Source organism: Trachurus trachurus (genome assembly GCF_905171665.1).
Source record: "Trachurus trachurus genome assembly, chromosome: 24".
In the NCBI taxonomy this organism is placed as follows: Eukaryota; Metazoa; Chordata; class Actinopteri; order Carangiformes; family Carangidae; genus Trachurus; species Trachurus trachurus.
In genome coordinates this window covers 13,483,953-13,511,913 of record NC_139910.1, presented here as the reverse complement: position 1 = coordinate 13,511,913, position 27,961 = coordinate 13,483,953, and the positions used below count along the sequence as shown (strand labels likewise).

General features: G+C 43.1%; 2 protein-coding genes across 2 annotated transcripts in view; one reads left to right on the top strand and one right to left on the bottom strand.

Moving 5' to 3' along the window:
* The window catches only part of ostm1 (osteoclastogenesis associated transmembrane protein 1), a 181,554-nt gene that overhangs the window by 12,175 nt on the left and 141,418 nt on the right, over positions 1-27,961 (top strand). The gene's annotated exons all lie outside the window — the stretch shown is intronic.
* armc2 (armadillo repeat containing 2) lies at positions 67-27,961 on the bottom strand. The gene is made up of 18 exons (XM_084001075.1): positions 27,781-27,961; positions 26,317-26,637; positions 26,149-26,221; positions 25,667-25,832; positions 24,910-25,036; positions 21,982-22,049; positions 21,194-21,301; positions 20,152-20,336; positions 19,881-19,983; positions 19,539-19,753; positions 18,806-18,951; positions 16,679-16,778; positions 6,216-6,549; positions 4,110-4,232; positions 3,845-3,958; positions 3,315-3,447; positions 1,316-1,491; positions 67-1,033 (listed from the first exon to the last, which is right to left on the bottom strand). Exons 2-18 carry the CDS (start codon positions 26,532-26,534, stop codon positions 915-917), a joined length of 2,508 nt encoding a protein of 835 aa, XP_083857201.1. The 5' UTR covers positions 26,535-26,637; positions 27,781-27,961; the 3' UTR covers positions 67-914.

Below are 27,961 nucleotides of genomic sequence, written 5' to 3'. Positions count from 1 at the left end.
CGAACAAGTTCCAAAGTCACACAACACACCAACAATGAAGGATTCGCTTATGAGGTAAATCTCTGGTTAGTCATCTGTTTTCCAGACTACATCATCATAAAACCAACTCAACAACACTAAACAGATCAAATCTGTTACATAAATGTGCAAAGAACTCATATTAAATTATCCCTGTACATGTGAAGCCACCCAGAAACTAAGGCGTTGTGAGGGTGAAAGTTAAAGTGCATAAAAAGTTATTTTGTTTCTTTTAAAAAGGCTGCTGGTATTGATAAGACAAAGATGTTAAGAAAATGAATAAAAATCATACATGGATAGAAGTGCAAGTATTTGTCTGTAGATGAATCTAAATCTATCCACACATTTTTCTCCTTAGATTTTGCATAATTACCTTTATCAGACATAAAAGCTTCTCAACCAAGAATCTATTGCTGTGAGTATGAAACACTGACCGTCTATAGGCCTTAAAACGGGCTCTAATAAGTTGGTATCTTCATGAAAAACAGCGTCATTCTGTAGTCAGCTTGAATTATGAATTATTTAGTCCTACGTCTACAAAATGACAAGCAGTGGTAATGTACTTGGACGTGTGGTTGGACAGCGGAGACATGAACTATTCTTCAGCTGCCGTCGTCTGGGATGCTTTAAAGGTGTTTTGATACTTTTTCTGCCTTCAAAACACTGACGTGTTCGCAAATTACAATTCAAGCTGAGCGCCTCGTCTCTGCTTTTCTCTGCGAGGGCAGCTACTAAATTTCAGAGCCACGTTTTAAACCTCAAGGAGATGAGTGTTTCATACTAATAAGATGCGACAAATGCATCATCCTCTGGTGTTTTAATAGAGGATAAAGGATTTGCTTCTATGGCAACATGACTCTTAACTTCACGTGTCAGTGTGTCGGGCCGTCGTGTCGTCAGGGCCGGAGCGTCTCCGTCAGTTTTTGAGCTACAGGTAGGAATTCGATCTCCCAGCATGCCTTGTGAAAATCTCTCATGTCTTCATTCTCTACCCACTTCAGAGCCTCCTCTTCATCTATGAAATGAATTAAAAACAGTGGACATGAGATGAGAAGAGAGGGAGAAGGCGGTTGGTTTCAGGTTCACTCTCAGTGCTTTACAGTGACAGGTTTTTATATTCAGGCAGCTCCCAGATGTGACCGTCGAGGTGTTGTGGTGTTCGTGATGGTGTGACTATCTGTGTCCCTCCCTTCCCCCCGGGGGCCGCTGGCTGGCTGGTGTGAGTAAGAGCGTGTTTCTCTCCAGCGTTGGGCTCCCTCCCTTCTTATGTAAGGATTCATACAGTAACAACACCAACCTAAGTATGTGGCGAGGATCTCCAGCAGCGACTCGCTCTCCTTTGTGTCCAGCAGCAGCTTCTCCGAACCCGAACCCGGACCGCCGCTGCCGCCGATCAGGTTCCACAGCGCCTGACAGATCTGTCCTGCCAGCTGCCAATCACCTGGTCCGAAGTCTCTCAGACTGTCCACCAGACTGCACACACACACACACACACACGCACACACACACACACACACACACACACACACACACACACACACACACACACACACACACACACACACACACACACACACACACACACACACACACACACACACAGGCACATCATATGACTCCAGGGAGCAGGATTCACATGACCGGCAGGTTTGTTGGCATTAGCTCCACTTCATTGCATGTACATCTGAAAGAGGACGGTGTGTGTGTATGTGTGTGGTGTGTGTGTGTGTGTGTGTAAAGGGGAAATAAGAACTTAATTGTTCAAGCAAGGATCACTTTTAGAAGTGATAATGCTGTGGGATGGTTCGAAGATAATTTCACAGAATCTGTTCCTCTTTCAGTTCCCACCGGTTAAAACTGTACAAATTGATCTAAACTGACAAATCAGCAATAATAACTTTGCACAACCACTGAGAACAAATAACATCGCAGCTTGAATTAGTTGCATCTTGTTCATGCCGGGGGAGTTGTTGTTGTTGTGCTCATGCCAGTGAAAATGAGGACCGCACCCCCCTCCCCACCGCCCCCGCACACCATGAAACCCTGTTGAGTCTCTGTTACAGAGAGGATGCTACTGTACCTTTGCTCCGAAAGGAACAGTTTAGCTCTTTGTTTTTCTTGTCGAGGGGTTGATAAGAAGATTGACGACGACGTAGCTTAGCTTAGCTTAGCATAACTCAGATATTGTAAACAGTGAGAGCCTGTCCCTCTGACATAAATCCCTGTAAAACGACAACTTGACATGTTTATGCTTTTTTTTTCATACAAATGTGACACGCTACAGGCTAGGCTAGCTGTTTGCCACTTACTTCTGCAGATATATATGCAAGAGGTTATGTGCTGTATGAAGATGAGCACATTAAACTCCACACCACAAGTCCTGGCCTTTGTTCAGGTCCAGAGAAAGAACAAGATCAAGATGTCGTTCTTATAATAATAATAAAACATTCATTTTCACACACTGATACAGATCTTCTCATCCGACTTCAACATGTCCGTTTGTTGCTTCGACAAACAGAATCTCTCTCCTTCTTTTTCTCACAGCTGCTCTTTATTCATGATTCATGCACAGCCCTGGATTCAGCTGCCAAGTCTGATTCCCCTTGGCACGAAACTAATGGAATTCATTTATCAGTTATTTATTGATTTGTTTTTACTCTCCACGTTATTGGCACCAAGATTCTCTTAAAGGGATAGTTCAACATTTAGACAAATTGGCCCATTGCCATAATCCCTATAGTCTTAGGAGTAGGTTTGTTACCTTTAATTGTCGGTGCAAGCTATTTTTAGAGCGGCGGAGCAGAGCCGTGAGCTGCTCAGAGCTACGCTACGAAGGCTTTCTTGGTTTCCCTCATCAAACTCATGAAATACACAATTCAACAACTCCAAACTGCTCTCGTGGACAAGTTGTGACCTGCACATTCACCACGCTATGAGATAATAATGGAACGTTACGAGACAGAGTTGTTTTCGAGGTAAATACATGCAAAACCGCTGATGTGCATTTCCGTTGGGGACAGTTTTTCGGCAAGCAGTCTCTGCATTTGCCTCTAAAACAACTCCGTCTCGTAACGTGTAATTATCTCATAGCGTGGTGAATGTGCGGGTCACAACTTGTCCACCAGAGCGTCTTGGAGTTGTTTAACCAATCCAGGTTTTGTTTTTTTAGAACCTTGAGTGTATTTAGAGGGAAATTCTGTGGATAGTCAGATACAATAAAAACCTGTGTTGTTGTGTACACTTATACATACACACACTGCCCCACATGAACGAGCCCTTTCCCTCAGTGTCCTTACTTGGCAGCAGCCCCCTCTAGTGCGAGGCTGACCCGGTTGGGAGGGTCCAGAGCCAGGTTGGTGAGGACCCCGCAGGCTGAAAAACACATCTCGGTGCTTTTCGAGTCGAGCAGCGTCACCACGAACTGGTGCACTGGTGGGGACGAGAGAGAGAGTGGAGAGAGATGACGGGGTGATTGAGCGGGTGAGGACAAAGCAGGGCAAAGATAAGGGCACCGCTATCACCAGAGTCAGCGGGCATGTTTATACTGACTGTTGCTGGCCTTGCAGATAAGTCCAGCCCAAACATGACACAACAGTACAGTGTGGTGGTGGTCTGTGACAAAGCACCAAGCTTTCTGTAAAGTTATGCATTCAAAAGGTGCATTCTTCAATTTATTTATATGTTTATTCATCAGTCTTTAAACAGAAAGGACGTTTTAATTCTAACATGCCAACTACAGTATTGATGACAGAGTATAATAATATGGCTGACAATAATATACTGTGTCTTTTGTGTGTGTCTGTTTGTGTCTGAGTCCACCATTTACCTTTGTTTTGCATAATAAAGTCCCGCACATCCTTGAACTGTGACAAGTTTCCATACACACGGGTGGCCTCAAGCATGGCGTCCATACTGGAGCTGAGCAACAACTTCAGCATTACTGAGGTGAGCAGAGAAAACAGAGGGATGGAGGGAGAGAAAGGAGGGAGGGATCAGGGAGGATAGTTTTGAAGAAAGGTACGATAAAATTGTGCAAAATTAGCAACTAGAATTTTTTGGTTTGTTAAAATCTTCCTCTTGTTGAGTCTTACGCTTTGCGATGGTGAGTCGACTGTGTCTGACTGCAGAGTTTTCCTCCTGGTAGAAGGACAGGTTGTTGATGGTGGCCGCCACGTTCACCAGCAGCTCCTCACTCTCCTGCACCGACCTCAACTCTGTGTCACACACACACACCGAAGAACAAGAAAGAAAAATGGAGTTAATTAATATGATTGTTTCAAAAAGGGACGTTTTTTCCCTAGAAATCCTCCTGCATGCGGTGCAGCAAACTGAGGGGGCGTCCACACTGCACAGCCATGAGGAACAGGCCTTAATGCTCCTGAAATTATGACTGCTCACTTTTCATTCATGTGAAGTGAACCTTGTTCTGGTGACGGGAAAACTCAGAATAGCTCTTTTTATGATAACTAACCAGATGAATGCAGGTGAAGGCATCACTTCCTTTTTATGTTAATGAAGTAGGAAGATAAAATAAGGGTCGATTGTTAAGCATTGAATCATTTCTTGTGTAAAGTTTCCACATTTCCAAGAATAATGCAGGTGTCAATAGATATACATTTACAGAGCACTGAGTAATAAGATAAATGCATACAGACAGTCAGCCCCCCCTCCTGGGTTTTCAGCCTTTTTGCATATTGCAGCTCCTGCACACTGATATGACAGTGTGACAGTGTCATAAAAACAGCTGTTATCTGTGGTTAATTCTGTCCTGATACAGTCAGTTCGATTATGAGCCGCACACAAAGGTCAGCGTGACCCAATCCGAGCAGCCATGACAGTGCGAGGGGCCTGGAAGCCGAGTCTGTTCCTGATATAGCAGCAGATGCCGCGTGCTCGCTCATAAATCGCGGGGATTGCGGTTGCAGTGTCAACCGGCGCCTGTGTCGCACAGAATTTTGTTTCTGGGTCTGACTGAGAACGCCTGCTTTGTTGTGCCCCCCGGGCCCTCGCCTCCTCTTCAAAGCTCTGTAATGTAAAGCAGCACCGCCTGTCATGAACTGATCAAAACGGTTCATCGATCAGCCGAGCCTGCTCTTTCATCCTCTATTGAGACTTTTGTTTTCTGTCTTCAGCTGTCACACCAGCTCCATATTCCCCTTCAACAGCTCACTTCATGTTTTTGTTTTCACTTACTCCCCATCTTACTCACTGGCCTCCGCCACACACGCGCCTCGACTTTCAAACTTTGCCTGTTTTTACACAACCTCGACCTGTGTCTTGTTTATCTAATTGTCTCTCCTAACTGTCGTGAAGCATGTGTAGGAGGCACGCAACAGAGAAATTGAGACTTTCACACCCACCTGCGTATCAGTTCAACCTGTCCTGAAACCATCTAACCACATGGGAGAATTTCACACACACGCAAACCAAGTCGGCTGTGAGATGTGACAGAACATCCTGCTCTTGCAGCGACGTGCTTCGCTCTGTCAGACTTAAAAAAAAAAGAAGAAAAGAAGCCAAACCAAACCAAAAGAGGATGTGCTGCGTATTGAACAGAAAACACTGAAGAGGAAAGCGAGCAGAGGAATGAACAGACAAATGAGGAGTCTGTTTTCGACCAAAGTCATGTCTTGTTCCCAGCACAAGGGATGTGGTCAGGTACCTAGCAGATACTTACTGTACTTACAATGCACAAAACATCTATTTTTGTACTTATCAGAACTCCAGATTGACATTCGCTGCTTCCTCTGCATGGTATAGATACAAATATGTGTATAACAGCTCTAAATCTGCTGATTGTTGGACTTTTTGACAATAATTTTGGGGACTGTATGTGATGGTCCTCTGTTTTTGTGTCTTAAACGAAAATGTGATTATTAAAAAAGAGTGAAGGAAATGTATTCAATGGAAAAGATGACTTTCTCTCTCAGATCTAAGGGAGAAATGGACTGCTTTTATCAAAACAATTGAGGACGCTACACATCAACAAGCAAAGACACTGGACATTAAATATAGGATTATCAACAGAAGAGCCTCCATGTTTTTGTCTGTGTTTTTGTTTTGTTTTATTTCTGTGACAGCTTGTTGACAACTTGTTTTCCCTTAAAATGAAAATACAAAATAAAAAGTATTAAAAAAAAAGAAAGAAAAGTTGCATAGTGCATAGTGTGTGTGAGTTCCTGCTGCTCTCTGCTCACCCAGTGTCTCCATCAGCAGCTGAATGCAGGCGGTGTTGGTCGCCAGGGCCGGACCTACAGCCGGATGGATGCACATGTTCGCCAGCACCCTGACCAGCTTCACCAGCACATCGTCGTCTTCCTGCTTGTTCCTCGGAGGACCGAGGGGTTCGCTGACGGCCGGTTCGCCCGTCTGTGAGGGCGCGTGCTGCGGCGACGCATGTCTTCGCTGGTAGCTGTCGTACACTTGGAGGAGCACGTCCGTGCAGCCCCGGCACTGGAAGAGCTGCAGCCGAGCCTCGTCGCATTTGGCCGTGAGGTTCCCGAGGGTGAAAAGAAGACGCACAACAAGGTCCTGTGGGAGAACAGAGGGAGATGTATTGTATCTATCTAATTTTTTGCAAGCTTCTGAATGACAACTGACCAACCAAAGATTTGTTTACATGTTTCTTACTATTGCATATTTGGTTGAAAGCCCAGCTGCAGACAGTATATGGCCTATGATATGAGCTTGCACTCGGTCCTGGACTCATATTTATAATCTTAATGTATGCAGTACTTTAGGAAAGCAACTTAGAATCAGTCTCACCATGGCAGAAATCGTCAACAAAAAAAATCCTTAGCTAGAAAAACATGAGGCAATAACATTTTAATTCTCCTCCTGGTCGACTAAAAGCTTCAGCAGTAGAGGTTTTATCATCTCTGACGGGAAAATGACAAATGTACAACATTAAATGTTATGAGACCGTGTTTACAATTTGAAGATCAGTAACAATTTCACCCGAAGCTCAGAGAACATGCCCTGTCAAGTAGAGCTATTGTCAGTGTCAGTCATTTCCCCCTGGAGGGTATGGAGCAGTGTAAATGTGTTTGTGTAACTACACCCGAACCTTTCAATGAGTTATCGCACCTTAAAGCTTCAGTTGGTAAGTTGGAGAAGAGAGCAGACTTAGATTAAAAATTTGAACCAACACAAGCTTGACGTCACCCCCCCTCCCTCACCGGTGCACTCATGCCCTGCCTCCTGGCCCTCCTGGCCCCTCCTCCCTGCCGCGGCTGTGCTGCGCTCGCGCGTCGCTGAAGCGTCGCTGAAGCCGAACGTGACGTGAAGCGGCAGACTGCTATACGCGACATGGAGTGCGAACCGGTAAGATAAAAACTTAAATTCAACTCCACACGGCTAGATAAGCTTGAATAAGAATCTAGCTAGCTATACCTAAGTTCGGAAGTTGTTACTCAATTGTTTATTTGGAAATAAGAACTCAAATATTGATGTTACTTTGCCGTGTTTCAAGTAGCAAAATGTAGGTTATGGTTCGTTAGCACGCCATTTATACACAGTAGCCTATTACAGTATTTAGGACATTAGCGTAGCCTAGTTTGCCAGTAAAAGAGAAGCTCATTTACAGTCTATGCTTCTGATGTGTGACATGTTGCCTATTTGTTGATATGTTAGAGTTTTGAGACCGAGCGGCAGAGCTCCGATGAGGAGTACACCCCCTCTGCTTCTACCAGCAGACGGGCGGCGGGCAGACGAGGGAGCCGTCGAGGTGCATCTGGCCGGGGTCAGGGCCGGGGTCGACGGGGCAGAGGCCGTCGTGTCCAAACAGTTGATGACCTTGGCGTTGAGGACATTGCTCGGGTTGAGAGTTTGATGTCACAGCGGATAGCATATGAACATGTAAGTAACTGTCTGAAATTGACAAATACTCGATTGTATGTAATGTAACAGCTGTTAGCTGTCGAGCCACAGTGATTATTATTATTGTTTTAATTTTTTATTACAATTTACTTCATCTTGTTACTTCTAGGAACAAATTCAACGACTGGATTTACTCCAGGCACGGACCATTTTGGAGCGAAGTTTGTCAAGGGACCCCAGTCTCATATTTGATGTCTTCAGCCAACTGGTACCTGATGCTCCTCCACCAGTTCCTCCAGTTCATCTCCAGCCCTCTTGGTGCATCTGCCAGAGATGCAGAGACATGCCAACGCTACTGGAGCAGAAATGCTGCAACCAACAGCCACAAACGTGCATTTCAACACTACCACACATGGAGGTCTACATTTTGCAGGAGGGAGTGTTGCGCCTCGGCAGGAGGATGTGGAACGAGCTGCGTGCTGTGGCTGACCTCCCACATCCAGGAGAAGACAATAGACAGTTTCGTCATGCAGCATACAGACAGTTTGTTGCTTGGCAGTATGGTGTTCTAGGTGCTGGTCACAGGGTTGTTATACCAAGCTGCTGCGTGTGGAAAATCCGCGACCGTTTTCCAGATCCACATGGACAATATAGGGGGTTTGTTCCTCGGAGGGTGTAACTGATGCTGTAGTGTGTGCATGTGCAATAATGGCATAACAGGATGTGCAATGTTTTTCCTCTTTTTTTGAGTTTTTAGTTCTCATAATTTCATTGTTACAATTGGGAGTCATGTTAACATGTATATATACATTTATTGTATTTTATATCACAATATATATATCGCAGAAAAAATAAATATTGTAGTGTTAGTTTTTTTTTCAATATTGTGCAGCCCTAGCTGTAGTGAGTGCTGAGTTACTGTTCTATTTGTTATATAAATAAACAATAATGTGTGTTTTCTAAAGTGATTTGTTTCTTTTTGCATAAATGTAAAAATATAGAACCGTACAGTATTTGAAATACCTTTAGTTGAAGCAATCATAATAACTGGGTCAAAACTAAACATGAAATGTCTCTAGCATAACAAGCTTACTGAAAACAAAGACAACAATTTTAGATGAGTGGTCCCCATTTATTTGACTTTGTAATCAAACAAACATCCATTTCTCTTTTTGCAAGGGCAGCCTCATGTCTGTGGCAATGTCTGGCCTGTGGAAAAAGCATAAAGAATTGGAAATGCGATCAGAATTGGATTTTTTAATTATTACATCCTGAGGGGTAATTCTTCCTATCAGTCAAACTAAAATAGTTTAGTACCTACTACAATCGTTATAGAGGTTATTGTAACTACATAGCAGTCATTCTTACCCTTGCCCCTGCTAATTTGGGTCTCCAACAGCTCCTGCGTGGTTGGAGCTGGTATGCCAGACAGCACTCCATGATGACGAGGGTCCTCTGGCCTCATAGTTGTATGGCGAGGTAGCCCACGTCCTGAAGACAGCCTTTCCTTTACTATAGCCCTTTGAAGGGCTGGGATGTATTTGTAATCCTTGTCTTCTTTCAGTGCATACAGACTCCACTTCCTGGACTTCTTATTGAAGATTTTATGGTACCTGAAATTAGTGATAGGTAAAGACTATGAAAATCATATGACAATTCTCTATAACCTGATAATTTTAAAAACATTAAAAAAAAATAAGCACTGTAATTATACATGTATCTATCAAACAGCACTAAGTGTGTTAACATCTACTCTAGTATTGTTATTATGATCAGTTTTTTCTATTATGCAGATCATGTCTTGCACATGTAAGCATGTTATCCAGGGTTTGATAAATCTGGATGCTACCTAGAGTATTCACATTGTAACCAGGATAATATAGCATATAAACATCATTTCAGAGCATTTGTTGTAGGTACAGAATGTATTGGCTGAGATGGTGAGAAAAAAGATAAACTCAGGGACATTTTTTATGCTTATAACATACTGTATGGAGCCATCTTGTCTTCTTTTAGGTGGTCTGTGGACATGGTGGTTGTAGTCGAGGGCAGCCAGTAGGGTTCGGGCTTGATACACTGGAGGACTGAAACTGAAGCGTTTGCTGGCATACATGAGGATGTGATTATGGAATGACTCCAGCTCCGCTGTTGACCTGTTTTTTAAACAGAAATGTCAGAGAATGTTACTTACTGAAACGTATTGTAACAAAGCCGTATGATTTGAAAACTGCATAATCATACCTGAACTGCAAGTATTTGTGGACCTGTTTCAGCCAGCGTTCATTGAGAACAATTTCGGCCAGTGCTTCATGGGCCACAGACCCTTTCTTCAGCCACTCCTTGTCCCTGTCCTCCTCCAAGGGGCCATGCTGGCAGGCATCAAGGGACCACTCGTGTTCTCCTGTTACGTGGTGAAGGAGGCCAATCCACATGTCCTAAAGCAGAAAAGAAACAGAACATGAAAGCTTTTTAATTTGAAAAAGCAGCACCCGTAATTGTTTTTACATTTACACAGTTGTGTCACATTCATCATTTCTTCACTGTAGGAAGATGTTTTTTAGTGTATATAATTGGATTACTCACAAAAAAGTCATCGTAGTTTTCTGCCATCTTGCAGCAGTGCCAAAAATGGTTGCAGATGTCCTTGTTCCACTGCAGAAGGATGGAACAACCCTTTCTTTGGCCTGCCTAAATAGAGTAGAGAATACCATACCTTATTTATCCCGTTAGGGCAAATGAATGGATAATTACTGTACATTACTTTTGAGAAACATACAGGTGCCTGATCGTTGCTGTTTGCATTTCTAAAAAAAACACTTACTGCATGTATTTTTTTGCCAAGGTTTTTGGACCCATGCCACATATCCAGAGTGTGACGTACTCCGCTGTCCTTGTATTTGCCTTTTGCTGGGTCTGTGTCCAAGTGCAACAAAACACTTATTATGAATACTGTTTAGTTGTTAGATGTAATAGTTACTGTGGTCAAGCAAACATTTATTAATGCAAGAAGTGTATATGAGTGTATGTATGAGCCTGCAGGAGTGATGGTGAATGGAAAATCCGGAAGTTGTTATTTTGTGAATAATAAGGCTAAACATACACAGACTTACTGAACAGAGCAGAAATTTGGGAATGTGCATCTGTGCACACTTCGACAACTTTCACGTCCTCGCGCAGGCTTTCAAAGCTCCTGACGAAGCCTTCCTTCTCCATAATCACAGAGCTCCTCTGTGTCTCTCGTTTGTCAATGTTGACAATTGACATGATCTCTTTAGTGTCATTCTCCATCATCGTATAGGTGCAGTACTGAGCAGAGAAGCCAGGACTGTCCATACGCCCGTCACCTAAGAATAATGAAAAATTCACAAGAAAAAAAATGTTGTTAAAGCTTAAAACAACATTGTCAGTACAGATTCACGAAACAGATGCTAGTGATACTATGAGTCACTATAAACTCACCAAGTGCGACAATGTTGTCCTTTGATTTCAGCCGGGAAATGACGTCTGCTCTTCTGTCATTCCAAAACTCTTTGATGACATCAACACAGTAAGAGTCTTGGATTCGAAAGAAGGTTGACCGGTCCACTACCCCCATGTTCATGAATTTGAACAGCAGTGCAATTTTGGCATAGTTGTTTCCTGACAGAATGATATTTGATGCCAACATGACATCTCCAGCCTGCATCCCATACCTGAATGTAGGCTGGGAGTTCCACTGCCAGACAAAGTGATTGTTTGGACAGATCTAGAAAACCGGGATTTAGGAAATAAGATGTAATACATAGAGCAATTTTGATAACGCAAACATGTAAATCAAAGACATAATTGTTTTGCATAGTTTTAACATACCCATTGCATGATGACAGCTGTTCCTCGAGACTTGGTCTGTATCCTAAACGGTGCGGAAGCGCGACATTCAATAGAGGTCTCTGGATCTTTCACTGTGCAAAGTGGGATGGGGAGCAACAGATATCCGGCAAGCTGTTCCAAACAGAGATGGTAGGTGATGGATGCATGGTGTCCAACGATGTCGTCCTCACTTTTCACTTGATGTTTTTCTGGCACTGGTGGTGTTTCTATTGGCTCTGTGTCTAAAACATCATATACGGTGTCCTCCATGCTGATGGACTGAAGAGCATCCAGACATATTTTTGTTTTGATGGCACCACCAGTTCTGGGTGAATAGAAAAAACAATGAGAAACGAGAGTAGTTGTGTTCATGATACTGAGGTTTTGGTGAAGAACTTACCGAACACATAATGGTGGGATGTAATCCTCATCATCGCTGTCGTCATAGTCACTGTCCTCCTCTCTGGTTTCATCTTCCTCTGAGGATGAAACATCTCCTGTGACCTCACCTGGAGACCACGTCTTGTCCTCTGCCCAGTCAATACTATGTTGAAGATAAAACATGTTGGTGAATTACAGTAAACAATCAAAACTCAAATAAAATATGTAGATAAGCATAACACTTACACAGAATTTTTTATGTTATTGAAGTCATCTTCATCAATGTCATCTTGAATGTCCAGGGATGTCATACTAAAAAGAAAGTAACAGAAAAACAAATGTAAAAGACAAACATATTCCAGGTTATATATATAATGACTCTGCTATGGTGATTTGGGGTCTATGATGTATGCCAGAAATGGTCTTTCTAAGGACTTCATCAGCATAATGCTTCAAAGTAAACGGGGGGGGGGGGGGGTCCAGGGGTTCTGTTTCTGAAATACCATGTTAGCATCCCTCTCCTGTATGGTGAGAAACTTAGTAGAGGATTTGGTGTCTGCTGTGGTGTGAAGGGGGTTGTTGTTTCTCAGCAGACAACCGTTTAACATTCCTAACTGCCCTGATTACTGCCTACACTTGGTATTGTTATCTGTCTGATTTGGGATTCATTACTATTGATAACCAACATACCTTGTTTCTAAAAATTTAATGCCAGGGTCCTCGGCCTCACTGGCACCAAAACCCTCCCCAGCAAAGTCATCATCTCTGCAAAACAGTCAAATAGTAGATATCAGACCACAATGTCCCTAAAAATAATCAATGATCATGATCAGAGCCTGACCAAACAACTAATTATGGTACATAGCATGAATCTAATTGGGCAATAATTTTCTTACCTATCAGAGGGTAACTCGCCAACAATGCTGGAAAGTGCCGGCATAGGATACGTGCCCGGTGTTGTGGCCCTACTGGTTTCAAGTTAACTGGTTACAGCTGCAGATGTTTTGCGCTCCCTGAGCAGATTCGTCACAAATTCACAAACATAAACAACATATTACCAGCGAGTTTCAAGCCACAATTCACATCTACCGCGGCGAATATGCTGCTGTGAGTGAGCACTAACAGTTACGTACCAGCCACATGGGAAAAAAAATAAAGTGGAGAAAAAATAATCTTCACATATTTGCGTGGGTCGGGACTCGATCTCGCTTCAGCAAAACCAAATACACCACTAACCACCTGTCTACCTCTGTGAGCCACTCAAGCTCACAGGTGACAGCCGCTTCACTGCATATCAGTCAATTACGTCACTACAGGTAACGTTTTGACTCGAGCTGATCTGAGACAACTGGTTACCATTGAAAATACACAGACAATGCCTCGGTGTTTATTGTTCTCTTTCCTCCAGTCTAATCAACATATTCAGCGCTACACTTCTCTCCGCACAACGCTACGCACCACAACAAAGCCTGTCGTGTTGAGAAAGTGATGAACTAGCTCGGAAATACTGTCAAAATACGCTCAACAATATGTAAACAAAAGCGAAACACTTGAGCCACTGCATGTGTACATGGGTGAAAAACGTACGACTTGCATTTAATCACATTACTGTATTGCGAATGTTTTGTGTACTTACATTTCTTTACACTTCTCTACAGATCTTATAAAACGCACAACGTATTTATTGGCGTGCATTAAAAGAAATGTTCACTTGAAGTCGCCGTGGTTCGCGGAAGAGGTGATGTTAACCTCTGCTGTTTCTGCCTTGTGGCTATGATGCGTTCAAGGGAACAGGGCAGCGTCGGACGGATTCACAGAAAAAACTGACAAACTAAACAGTTTTGGGTCCATGGCGATCTAAATGGCAAGAAAATTATCAATCTCTATTTGAACATTAGTCCAGAATGATTTTCTGTCATAGATATGTCAGTTTTTTTTGTGAATGTCAAACTAGTTTTAATGAAAAGTATACCTTTACAAAGGGCAATGATAAAATATGTCGACACACGAAATCTAAATTTCAAACAATCGACTCACGTCCGACGCTGCCCTGTTCCCTTGAACGCATCAGGCAGAAACAGGTAGACTCAGAGCTAACTTCACCTCCTCCTCGACCACGGCGACTTGAAGTGAACATTTCTTTTAATGCACGCCAATAAATACGTTGTGCGTTTTATAAGATCTGTAGAGAAGTGTAAAGAAATGTAAGTACACAAAACATTCGCAATACAGTAATGTGATTAAATGCAAGTAGTACTTTTCAACCATGTACACATGCAGTGGCTCAAGTGTTTCGCTTTTGTTTACATATTGTTGAGCGTATTTTGACAGTATTTCCGAGCTAGTTCATCACTTTCTCAACACGACAGGCTTTGTTGTGGTGCGTAGCGTTGTGCGGAGAGAAGTGTAGCGCTGAATGTGTTGATTAGACTGGAGGAAAAAGAACAATACACCGAGGCATTGTCCGTGTATTTCAAAGGCAAACCGATGGTAACCAGTTGTTTCAGGTCAGCTCGAGTCAAAACGTTACCTGTAGTGACGTAATTGACTGATATCCAGTGAAGCGGCTGGCACCTGTGAGCTTGAGTGGCTCACAGAGGTAGACAGGTGATTAGTGGTGTAATTGGTTTTGCTGAAGCGAGATCGAGTCCCGACCCACGCAAATGTGTGAAGATTATTTTTTCTCCACTTTATTTTTTTTTTCATGTGGCTGGTACGTAACTGTTAGTGCTCACTCACAGCAGCATATTCGCCGCGGTAGATGTGAATTGTGGCTTGAAACTCGCTGGTAATATGTTGTTTATGTTTGTGAATTTGTGACGAATCTGCTCAGGGAGCGCAAAACATCTGCAGCTGTAACCAGTTAACTTGAAACCAGTAGGGCCACAACACCGGCCGCCGTTTAGTTGGTGTTGACGTTGTCGCCACAGATTCCGCCTGATATCTGCAAGAGAATATAATTCAGTATTTTGTTCGTCAGTTTAAAAAACATGAACAAATACATCTAACTCAGGTAATATCCTCCTGACATGTCAGCTGGTAGTTAACATTAATTTAAGTTCATACAGGTAGCGTGTTACATCGACGTTGAAGTTAGACAACATTATGGATAATCAACACTGCTGGCCGACAAATAAGCAGACAAATCTACGAACAGCTACGGCAACATTTACTAACTTGGCAAAAATAAGAAAGAAAAGAATCACTTATTTCAGTGAGTTATATCATGTTTGGAGAAAAGAGAAACTTTTCTACTGTTTTCCATCTAAATGATAACCAGTGACGTTAGCCTTAGCAGCAGAAAAAAGCTAACTCTGCCTAGCCACTAACGTTAACCTTACGTGACGGAGCTAACCGTAGGCTAACTTCGCTGCGGAGGTTTACTGGAACAATTTCCCATAAAAAATCAAAACAAATATCATGCAGGGCTAATTACCTGTCAAGCAGAAACGTTGCCAACTCGGAATCGGTTTTAAATCCTTTCAGGTCACGTAGCTCCCTCCACCTCTGAAAAGCTATTCCGATATTGACCCTCGTTTTATCTCGAGCTCGGTCAAGTTCTTTCTTTTTCGATTGTTTTTCTTCCTCAGTCGCCTTCTTTTTCGTTGCTTTAGCCGTATATGCCGTTGCTGGCAGCCGTGGTATAGGCAGCTTCTTTGCAGGTGGCTGTTGTTCGGCCATAGCTTCACTAGCTCGCTGCCGCTACACACAGTTCTGACAGGGCGGCAGCCAGCGGCAGGGCGAGCGAACGGAGGGGCGTGTCGCCGAGTCTGTGTGGAGTGATTGACGGATGTCAGACACTCCATCAGGCGCTGCTCTGGCTCTGATTGGTTGTTTTGTCTCGGGCGCGGTGGATTTTTGCAAATCGCTGTAGGGGCAGTAGGAGGGACCAATGGAGCTGCTTATTACCACATTTTACAAGTCTCACATTTTACTGCGTGGCCATATGGACAGTTTAATGAAACAACACAATAAGTTAGTTTTGTTCAAGTTACCAACTGAAGCTTTAACCGAGAAGAAACAAATTAGATCCCATACGTCACATTTCTAGGCTGATTTGCTCAGGTAAATAAGGCGAAGAGCAGGTGAACCAGAAGGATAACCAGTTCTCCAATAACCGGCATCAGTATGAGTCTGTTTTATCACCTCCCGCTGTCAGTTGTTTATCTGTATTTGAAGTTGTGGGTGTGTATTTACTCCCAGTTACACTAAAAAACGTTTACCAGTCAAACCCCTCCCCCTCCACCTCTGCATCACCTACACTCTACTCAAACTCACCTCCTTTGTTTTTGTCTTTAACCCCCTCCCTTCTTTGACTTACTCAGTCCCTCCAGGGATGATAAGGTGTCAAAACACACACACACACGCACACATACATACACACACAGATATATAGCAGAGCAGAAACTGAAACAGGAACACCACGTGCAGATGGACACAATGTCCCGCAAATGTGCTTGGACTTGACATACATAAACAGCTCGCTCTGAAGGTAAACATGCTTAGTGGAGTTGCATCACATGGACACTGGAAAAACTTGCGGTCTCTGAGACGTGCACACTTAAACACACACACATACACATACAAACACAGAGGAGGCGAGTGGACTCACCTGTTTTTGGCGATGTTTGCTCAGCAGTTCTAAAGATAGTTGGTAGCAGTCGGGGGTCCGGGCCAGGGCGAGGCGGCACTCCGAGTAAGAGGAGAGTTTACTGAGGGAGAGAGGGGACAACAAATACCCACAACCATTAAACTCACTGGCTGCTCCGCTATGCTGACTAAATATGGAGATATTAAATCAACACCACTAATGGTTAAGTGCAGGCCGGGGCTCCTGGGGTCTAATTGTTATGTTTTCGTTATCTTGGACAAAAATATTCAGGCAGAATGCATTTTAAACAGTACGAAAACAAACTCAAAATGTGATGCCTAATGATTTGCATAAGTTTTCTGCACTAAATATTCTAATTGATAATGTACTTGTGCCAGAACAGGAGCCTGGAGACCAAAATGAGGACTCATCATTTGTGTCAGAGGACACTGAGTGTGCAGTGAGGGGTCACAGGGACTCGGGTAAGGCTGGTGCCAAAGCACAGTGCCAGGATTTTACACAGAATAATTATCCCCTGCACCTCTATGAAAGGTCAAGAGCACAGCTGGCACATACTGCGAAGCATTTACTCCTGAGTGTCCGAAGTAAGTACAGAGGGAAGACAAAGTATGTGATCGCTTTGGAATGACCTGGTTTTTCTGTTCATTGGTCGTGAAATGTAATCTGATCTTCATCTAAGTCATAAGTACAGATAAACACAACGTGCTTAAGCTAATAAGACCCAAACGATTACAATCATCTGTCTTGTACCGAACACACCCATTAATGGCTCACAGTGCTGGTGGAAAAATGTGAAGTGAACCCTTGGGTTTAATAACAGATCGAAATGTTCAGGAGGAGTTTTGGAACCGCTCTTCCTGCAGAGCTGCTGCTTCTGTCGTCAATCCACAACATCTCTGTGGTATTAAGCTCCAGATCCTGACTGTGAAGTTATTTTGGAGTAAATTTACTTTGTTGTTGAGGGTTATTGACTTGTACTGCATTGTCACTCTGTTTCTCCTGCGCTTCAGCAGGCGAACAGCCACCCTGACATTACCCTGTAAGATACAGAGTTCATTTTTTCCCTCGATGATGTCAAGCTCTCCAGACTAAGAGGCAACAAAGCCCCAAAAAAATCATGATGGTCCCTCCACCCTGCTTCACCTTGGGGATGATGTTTTCATGGTGGTATGCAGAGAGCCCCTTTTTATACACAGAGCTGCATATTCTTCCCAAACAATCAGTCCATAAAACACTTTCCCAATGGTGTTGTGGAGTGTCAAACTGCTCTTTGGCAAACTTGAGGGGAAGCTGATTTGATCGACTGATGAACACGAACAAGACGTTGCCCAACTCCAGCGATTCCTTTAAGCCTTCAGCTGTTACTCTGAGGTTGTTTATTACCTCACAAATCATTCTGTGCCTTTCGGACGCCCACGTCTTGGGCAAGTAACCACAGAACTAACTTGTCTCCATTTCTAGACAGTTTGTCAGACTGTGCTGATCGATATCTAAACTCCCTGAGATTACTTTGTGATCGTTTCAGCTTTATGAAGATCAATCAGTCTTCATCCTGAGTCTTCTGAGGTCTCTCTCTCTAGAGGATTTTTATTTTTAGCCCACATAAACCCACATCTTCAATCTGATTTCACTGACTGGACTCCATCTTTGATGACTACATTGAATTAGACTGTTTGGTCATAAGTACAAAGTTTTACCCTCAAAGTTTTACAGTTATCAGATGTTTTTGTGAGGGTACAGATGTGTATGATGAACACATGTATCGCCTCTGTCATCCCCTCTGATAAATGCTGCGTAACCGTTATGCGAGACCCGACGTCATGCAGAAACATCATCAAAGAAAATGAAATAAGAGGGGGTTTTACTGTAGAGGGAGAGTGATTGCTAGTGAAAGACGAAAAAGCAGAGAACAGAGGGTGAGATGTGAATGATGGTCTGTTTTGATACAGCTCATTACAGGTTGTGATGGTTTACATTAGTGAGCTGACGAGAGAAGCAGGAAGGAGTAAGAGAGAAATAATCCCCAGCAACAAAGACAATTTTGACTCCAAACCACAACCGGGGTGAGGCAATGAATCATATTATTCTAACCATATGAAAATCACGTGCGGGCGGGTGTGTGATAACCTGTATATTCTGGAAATGTTGGTGCAGATGTCCTGGTCTCTGCTGTGATGGCGCAGCACCAGACAAAGCTCTGGCAATACGGAGAAGGACACGAAGAGTGGACGGGAATCGGGGTGATCTGCGAGGTTCCTCAGGGTCGCCGTCAGCTACAGGGGTCAGAGGTCAGACAGAGAGACACAGAAAGGGTTAGGGGTCCGTATTTAGGTCAGTATTGCGTGTCAGTGTTGTATTGTTGCTTGCACACACAATGTCAGTCATATGCTCATTAAAGCTGGCCGCTGGCCTGTACGGGACGGCATGCAGCAGAGCGACCGGAAACTATTCAGTATGGACATCAATCATTCTATCAGCGGAGGGAAACAGAAATTTCCAAACACACGGCACCAATGCAAGTTCTGGAAAGTCATGGTCTGCGTATTTCCCTTCCTCTAACAGCATAATGACTTGTATTGTATATCAAATAAAGCACTGGCTCCTACTTGTGTGGTTAACTGCAATTATGTTCAGAGGAGTGAGGCAGGGTGTGCTTCGGACTGAAATGTCCAAGCCAGTACAGAACATCACAGAGCTCTTGTAGCAGCTTCTATACCAAACATGAACACAAATATTTTGTCTTAACGGTGGGGAAATCCACACCAGCCAACAAACACTTTTTGTTATTTTTCCATTGAGCTAGAAACAGCCTTGTTTCTTCGGTTGTCGTCCGTTTCAAATGACTCGCAAAGTCTGTCACCTGCACGAGGATGTGTCCAGCTATAGCGAAGTGGGTTTCCTCTACGGTGTGAAGCCTCTGGAGGAGTTTGTGAGCCACACCGATACAGTTCTTGTCCAGGAGGAGTCTGAGGATTGCGCTGCTTCCTGAGAGAAATTTCAGAGTGCCAATGCAGTACAAGAGAGCTTCTCCAGATGTAGACACATCCTCGTGGCTCAGTACGCCCAGCAACGAGTCTAGACACACGGATAAAAACAAAAGGAAAGAACACAGGATATTTGCCGTTCTTAATGACAGGGTTAAGGGGATAGAAATTTAACACCAAGTCCATTTAAATCACAAGATGCGATACAGGATTCTGACCTATAATAGAGTTATTCTGGAAGAGGATGTCGTTGCTTTCACTGCGGCTGATCTGGAAGATGAGCTTACAGATGTTGAGCAGGTTGTTTCCACTGACACACAGCTGGAAAGAAAAAAATACACAAAACAATCTCCTCACATAACTTTTATATGAAGCACTTGAGGGCCCTGGATGCCCTCTGTGATAGAGACTTAGTAGCACTAGCAGACATGCTGACACACACACACACACACTGACACACACACACACACACACACACAGATGACTCACAGCGAGGCAGAGCGTGGCGATGTACAGGTTGAGCTGGGCAGAGTTGAGGTCGATGAGGCGGAACAGTGTTCGAAGAATCCCTGACCTCCTCTTACAGCGTCGGCCGAGCATGTCTGCTTCTGCCAAGGTGCCATGGAGACGGTCACACAAATCACACAGACGGTCCACCGAGCCCCCAGAGCAGCCTGGCAGCACAGGAAAGCACATATTACGAAAAAAAAAGGGAAGAGGAGAAATTACAAGTCAAGTTCAGGGCGACGTGTGAAACGTTCACAGAGAAAGTAAACATCCCAAAATGAAACCACTCGCTCAGAAAGTGTGCATCCATCTAAATACAACTTGTTTGTGTGTTGTGATATGTATGTGTAATTCATTCGGGCTCTGGAGCATGGTGTACAATTCTTATTTTCCATGAGGAACGTTAAATTCTCAGCATCAATAATACATTGCTCCGGAGTAAAACGGCATTGCCCTTCCTTTTCTAAGAAGCAGCTTTCAATAGAGTCAAACGCAGGGAAACAATTCTGCAACAGGCAGCTCCGATCTTGACGCAGAGGAAGAGAGAGGGTGGAGTCTTTTCCTTGTTTTTGAGGTAAAATAAATGTTTTCCCTGCATAAATAACAGGGTTTGGCCATTTTCTAAAAAAGGTCGGCTGCAGTCTCGCACTCGACACTTCGCTGCAATCTCCCACTGCAATCTGAAAGGTGTTTTATGCATGAGCCAGAAGGCACTTGGTGCAATAAATATTTAATATTTATCTTTCAAATGAATTTTCCATTAAATTTGTAGAGTGCTGAAATATTTACAGTCATAGATTTCACTTCATGGGTGCCAGACTGCAGTCTCAGGCTGAGACAGTTCTGTATGGATGCCAAACATAACAATATGTGTTTTGTTTGCCTTTCCTCAATGGATAAATGATAGTGCTTTCTCATTTTGTAAGACCTTATGTATGACTATCTACTTCGACAAGCTGTTGAATATGTATGTCATGTGTTTGCACTTTGTTTTTGTGGTTCCTTATTGCACGGGCCAGACAACCTGCAGCCACAGACTCCAGTTGTTGAAGAAGCGGACCAATCGTGTTATTCCACTCCGATGACTCTGCATCCTCCTCCGAGCTTGTGGTGTTGTCTCCGTTCCCCGGCCCTGAAATATGTGGAGAGAATTGCAGTGAGCCACCTCCAAATGCAGACGGCGAACATGAGTGGCAAGCATGGTTCACAAGTTCACTGTCTTAAAATAAAACAGCAGGAAGTTTGATGCCACAATGAAAGGTCACCATCCACAGCTAAACTTCCTCTGATTTGTGTCTGTGCCGATGTGAAATAGTCTGCATGTGCGATGAAAACACGTGTGTTGGTGCACGCAAATGTCTGCAGTCTCTCACACACTGTACCCTTCTTTTTTCTTTCTTTTTTTTGCACTGAACATTTGCATACTCCCCTTGCTTGTTGCTTGGTGTGATGCAGGAAACTGTGGTTGCCCAAACCAACAGCTCTCTCAGCTATTGGCTGGCTGCCTCTCGTGGTGGAAATGAGGCCCTTAGCAACAACACCCCAATCAAAGTTTGACAAAGTCTTGTTCATTTACAGAGAGGTGTGTCTATATTATTGGTGAAATAACATTTCCACCTCCAGGACTGTGTACTGTGGTAATATGTTCAGGCACATTGACTTTGTTTTGTTTTTTTGCAGAAATGAAACCACTGAATAGATTAATGGTATGTAACAGTACACCAACTATACTCTATACTACATGCTGTACAAAATGTACAGTTTCTGTAAAACAAAACAGCAGAATGGTTAATTTACTCTATCTGGACAAACCTGTTCTCTGTCCTGTTGTGCAGTCTGTGGGTCTAACTCCTGAGTCAACATCAGGCTGCGTTATTCCACTGTTGGGACAAAGAAACAAACACACAAAGAGTGTGGTTACTTCAGATTCTGCACACGAGACCTGACTACTGACCTGTTTTGTTAAAATCTTGGGAGCTCTGCTTAATTTGGATGTTGGAATTATAGTAAAACAATAAACTAAGACAGAGTACAATATTTAAAGCATTCCTTCTTGTGTCAAAGAATGAAAAGTTGCTGACTTGATACTCTGACAATGAGCCTGTAGGTTTTGTTCCTCAAAGTGCCACTAGGTGTCCCTGTTGCAGCAGAGGTTGAGCCGTGTGTGCAGGTGCTGTGTGTGTCTAATATGTATGCACATACTGTATCTATCTACTCTATGAAAATACACACATCAGTATATATATCATATGTTTGTTTGTGTCTGACAGCTTCATCTCTGTGCGTGTGAGTGAATCCTGGTTGTTGGGGCTTGCGTGCATGACACCGAGCATCTCAAACTGCAATCCCCAACAGACAGGAACTAAGGTCTAAGCTTTGTGGGCAGTCTGGTTAAAGCTGTTCATGATTTGTCAATGTGAGCCGTCTCCACAGTCTTGCTGTTGAGAAGTGTGCCCCAAAACACATGCGCTGTGTCATGCTGGGTTGTGTGTTGTGGCTTGCCCTCTGCATATGACTGTTGAAACTTAATCCCTGTGTGTGTGTGCGTGTCACTGTCAGGTCCGAACTGTTCCACTCACTCGCACACACACACACACACGAAAATGTGTCAGTGCTACAATAATTTCTATGAAACATGACAGGTGGTGTCCCTCATGGTGGATTACTATGTGACTGAGAGAAAACATAATTTATAAATAGAGATAAACACACGTCGCGTGTTGAGTCATCCTGATCAGCTTATATTATTGAAAAAAATGTACTTCACGAATTGAGAATCACTCCTATATGATAGATATGCTGAACTGTAATGACATCAGATCTGCACAAGCTTCAAGGATGACATTAGTACAAAAGGCCGACTCTGGAGGTGGAATATTTCTCTGAGCTTATACGCTCAAGTGAGCTTCATTTCATGGTCCTGTTGACAGGTATGAGAGAGAAAATGACACAAGCTATTGCAACAATGTTTCTCTCACCTGAAGGTGTTGCTGGATGACATATATACAGTATGTGGTCGTTACTTTAGAGAGCACTTTCGCTTTGAAGGAGATTTAGTGATTGGTATAAGCTGGCACACAGGGCATATGCAGCAGGGAGTGCTGGCTGAGGCATGTTGCAGTGAATGTCAGAGAGGGGGCTTTGGCTCTGTATGATAGGATTAAGAGCCTGATAATAAGGCCTCTTTGTGTGATACTGCATTCTCTGAGACATGACCTCATCCCTGTCTTAGGCCTGGCCAGTGCACTGCAGTCACAACACACGCTGCTGCCAGCCTTGCCCAGATGGGTACCCAAATCTAATAGAGAGCCATTTGGAGCTATAAAGCTCCGGCTTATTGGAGAAAAAGAACCTAGTGGATGTCTAATCTCCCCTATCTTTATATTCCATCCAACTCATCATATTAATCTGTCATGCTGTGTCTATTTCCACTTGCAGTTATTGTACTTCTGGTTTGACTATCTGTGCGATATTCACTCTTAATGTCTCAGTCTAATGCGCCTTTTGTGTTGTTCATTGTACCCCTAAATAAGAGTGCTTCAAAAACTCTGACCTAACGCTAATCAAGACGGGGAAGTCTTTATACTTAGCCTCTTTCATCAAAAATTGACCACAGTCTGATCTCTGGAGACCTCTCTTTGTCAGCAACAAGTTATACAAACATTGCGTGTTAACTTGGCTTGTGGGGGAGGAGGATATGCTGTGGGCAATAGCCCAGATTTCCTGTAAAAGTGTTTTATGGTCTGTCCCCCCTCTATAGCCCCAGCTGCCCCACCCAGTCGATAGGCGGATGGATTGTAACGACAGCCCCCGACCTCACGCCCAGAGTTATGCCCCTCATGCTGACACACAGCTGATGAGGTCGGCAGAAAAAAGCAGAGCTTTTAGCTCCTCTGCACTGTGAAGGTGTAAAAGCTGACACATGATAGTAATGACAGATTGAGGCAGTTTCATTGGGGATGAAGCTCGCCAAGAAGCTGGATTTAACTGTGACCAAGATATAGTGTACAGTAAAGTGTATGAGGGTTTAACATGGGGTCGAGCGTCTCAAGCTGAGGAATTTGTTCTATCTGTTAGTTAGTGACACCATTGCCACTAGTGTAATTGACTTCATATATTCAGCTGTCATCACTGGTAACTCAATACATCTAGTTTGACTCTAGGGTTAGGGATCAAGAACCTTTGTTGTTTTAAAACTTTCTGCCTTGGAAGTCACTGTTGTTGTAATTAAAAGAGAGTTTGACTGTACAGAATCCACTCTAATGTTAAGCCTTGTACAATATTGACTTGACAATCAATCTGAGAGTGCTCGCAGTTTCCAGGCCTGTGTTGTAAGTTTTGGATGAGTAATTTCTTGTTAACATTTGGATCACAGACTGGGCATTTAAAGGTACAGTAAAGCAAAACACTAACAGTTACAATAAGTTGGTTTGGTTTAATTTCCTCTCCACAGCAGTGGGGTAGGTTATGGGAAAACAAGAATCTTGAAAGGCATTAGAAACTCCACGAATTCAACACTGGGGCAATGCAAAAAGAGAAAGGCAAGAAAGCAAGAGGGAGGAGGATTTAATGAAAGGAGGCACAAACTCCATCTAGTAATGGTTTGTGTAGCAATAAATCTTCAACTTATTGTCAGACTGTCAGTTCAGTCAGAAAAGGCTGAGCAGTTGAAGGTGGGAGGGTCGAAGAGAGAGAGGGACAGATCTTGCAAATCAAACGGAGGGGGGAAGAAAGCGTTACCTTTCACTTGCTGCTCTGTGTGGTCCAGGTTTGGGGGGACCACTGTGGACCTTGGTGTGGTCTGAGCTGGGGAGTTGTTGAGCTGACGGCTGCTTTTGTCCTAGGCCTGGGTTTAATCTTTCTGTCACTAAACACGTAGAAAGGATGTGGCAAGTTATTTACAGGTTGCTGCTGTGTGCTTCAGTCACATTTATAGTTCTTTCACTGGCCAAAAGTACAAGTGTCCATTCATTCATTCGTACACAATCGCATGCTGCACACATACAATGTTTGTGTACAGGTAAAATAATTCAGTCAAACTCCATTATCTATTTTACTGCTTTAAACAGCAGAGCGGTTTCACAGAGAGAGAGAGGGAGAGTAGTCATTTTACACTCAAAACAGCGGCAGTAAATTACGTTTTTCATCCAGCCAACCACAAAGATTGTAAATCAGGTATAATGTCAGCATGTGAATGGCTCTATTCATTTCCATTTGAGAAAACTGCTTTAGCACTGGCGTCTGCACAGAAGATTTAGAGCGATGCATCGACTGAAATAAATGGTGTGCTATTTTTTTCACCTTTTACCTGTTTAACAAATGCCACTTTCCGTATTTGCATTTGATTGTACGCAATGTAAAACAGATGATAAACTAATAATAATCCCTTTGTTTGTGCCATGCATTCAGAAGATACACACTTTTTCCTTTTTCGTTCAGTCTATCATGGTTTCTCCATTGATCCAGACTTGCACCAGTGTTTTTTTCCCTGACTTACCATCTGTGTGTCCCTCTATCGGAGGCAATGTGGTGAGAGAGCCAGCTCTCAGGAGGCGTGCCCGTGCCCCTGCCAGCCCCCTCTTCACTTCCAGTGGGTCAGCGGGGGGTTTGGGAACGGCTCTGAATGCATCCTCAGCATCGCAGGGGACTGGAAACTTTGGCTTCTGGCGCAGCACAAACATAACAGCGGCATGATGGTGTGAACAATGAGCCCGGGCTTTTATCCACCAATGAAAACACTTGGATCCACACAGAGATCCCATTACTATTGTTTTTGCATTACCCTTAACTCTTATTCAGTATATTAACATTGTAATCCCATTTACTAAAAGCAGAGAAGTATTCACCAGTGCTGATATGGAGGCATACACACAATATAGTCCATTTACTGCTTTTTTTGCAGTGTATTTGAGGGCAGTTTTCATGGTAACACTCTGATAATATAACCTTGATATAAATTTACTGTGTGCGGGAACTTACGTGGTTCAGTGGAGAGAGGCGAGTCCCTGAACCAGGCCTCGAATCAGGGGCATCAAAATTTTGAGCATGAAGACTGTAATATGAAAAAAAAAAAAGCATGATTATTGTGTCAGGCTAAATGTGACCCACTCGAAAAACTGAAAATTAGTTGTTGAGTTTGTGACTAACCTAAAGGTAGATGGAGGTCTGTTGTCACGGTCTGCTCGAACAGAGCTCTTTCCAAAGAGTTGCCTGGGTCCATCTCTGGGAGTAAACGGTCGCTGGGTGGACTGAACTCGCAAGGACTGTCTGGCTTCACTGACAATTTCTGCGCTTGTTTTCGTCAAAGATTTGCGCCGTGGAAACAAGGGGCTGCAGTTCTCGTGCTTCCTCTCCATAGAGGCCATTTAGGCCTATATGTGACATTTGCCAAGACTGAGGGCAAATGACTTCAGTGGTTTGACTTCATTATGTGAGTGGTTACAGCGTGTATCACTGATGGGATGATTCCTGAACAAAAATGAACAGGATAGAAATGTTTGTGAAGTTGTTATAAGAAAATCCAATATTAAAATCCTATACAAGTAGAAACACCAGGATTTGTATAATCAATCTGAAACAAAAATATGGAAGCACTTTCAACAAAAGCATTAATCACAAGCTTATGAAAAACAAAACCTTTGTTTAGTTGAACCAACAGTTCAGAACTGAAAGATATAAAATATTTATTGAGTGATATTAAACAGAGAAAACAGCTGTTGTTTTAATGGTGTAGCCAATAAAAAGTGAGTTTTTATTTAAACTTTTGTTGACTTGATTAATCTATTAAGTATCATCATATTTTACAGAGCCATCTCCATCATTCATCATTTTAGATATCTTTCAAGAAGCAGATATGCCAAATATTCACAGATTGATGTGAATTTGTCAAGTTGGACTTTTGTAAAGTATAACAGACATCTTTCCATGTTTACTGACATTTTACAGACAGGCTGCTGATCAATTTAAAAAAGAGAGTGATCATTGAGTTGCGACACCAAATGTCAGATTACTATGGTAAATATACTCAGTTATTCACCACTGATGGTTAGTTTGGCATTTCCCTTTCCAACTGTTGTCCTTTAACATCACATTGTCTCCACTAAAATGATACCAACAGTCCTACGGGTTTTCTAGGGCTGGTAAAGACATTGATTTGTCTCAAAATCTGACCATAAATTGTTTTTCAATACATTTACTGTGGTTAAAATGCAATAAGATTTTCAATATTGATGGTTTGAGGGTGTCACAATAATAAATCCAACACTATATGGGGCTGTATTCTTCATAATAAATTACTAAATCTGGTGGATTTTACCACTTGAAATGTGAGTGAACAAGAAGTCTCTCTGCGCGTTCACGCTCCGTCTCCATGGTAACCAAATGCCGCGGTGGTAGCTAGGACAACAAGCCCCAGTGACTGAATAATAATCGAACAGAAACTGAGATAAAAACGTGTTTATATCAGTGAAACCGTCTGCTTTTTAGTAACTGTTTCTAACTTTTTCATGCCCGGAAGAGGAAACTCGGAAACAGACGGCGTTTTTAAAAATGAAAAAGCCTTCTTGCCACTAGTAAGTTAACCACAACGCCAAATAAACCCAGTAAACTCACCGTTAACTCCCGTAAAACCCGTGTGCCGGAAGTAGTGAGGGAGAGGTGTCACTCCGACTCTTGAAGTGTACTTCCACAGCCGACATGGACAGATATTACAGCTGGAATTGGCTAAAAACTGTGAAGTTTTCGAGCCTGCAGCAAAGTAGGTTGAGGAGGAGGACAGACACGTGCACGAGCA

Excerpts from the sequence above, each read along its gene's own strand:
- armc2 (XM_084001075.1), bottom strand. The coding sequence starts at position 26,534 with ATGGCCTCTATGGAGAGGAAGCACGAGAACTGCAGCCCCTTGTTTCCA. Across the intron at positions 16,779-18,805 it reads AACATTTCCAGAATATACAG|TAAACTCTCCTCTTACTCGG; the intron begins GTTATCACACAC and ends TCTCTCCCTCAG. Across the intron at positions 1,492-3,314 it reads CTAGAGGGGGCTGCTGCCAA|TCTGGTGGACAGTCTGAGAG; the intron begins GTAAGGACACTG and ends GTGTGTGTGCAG.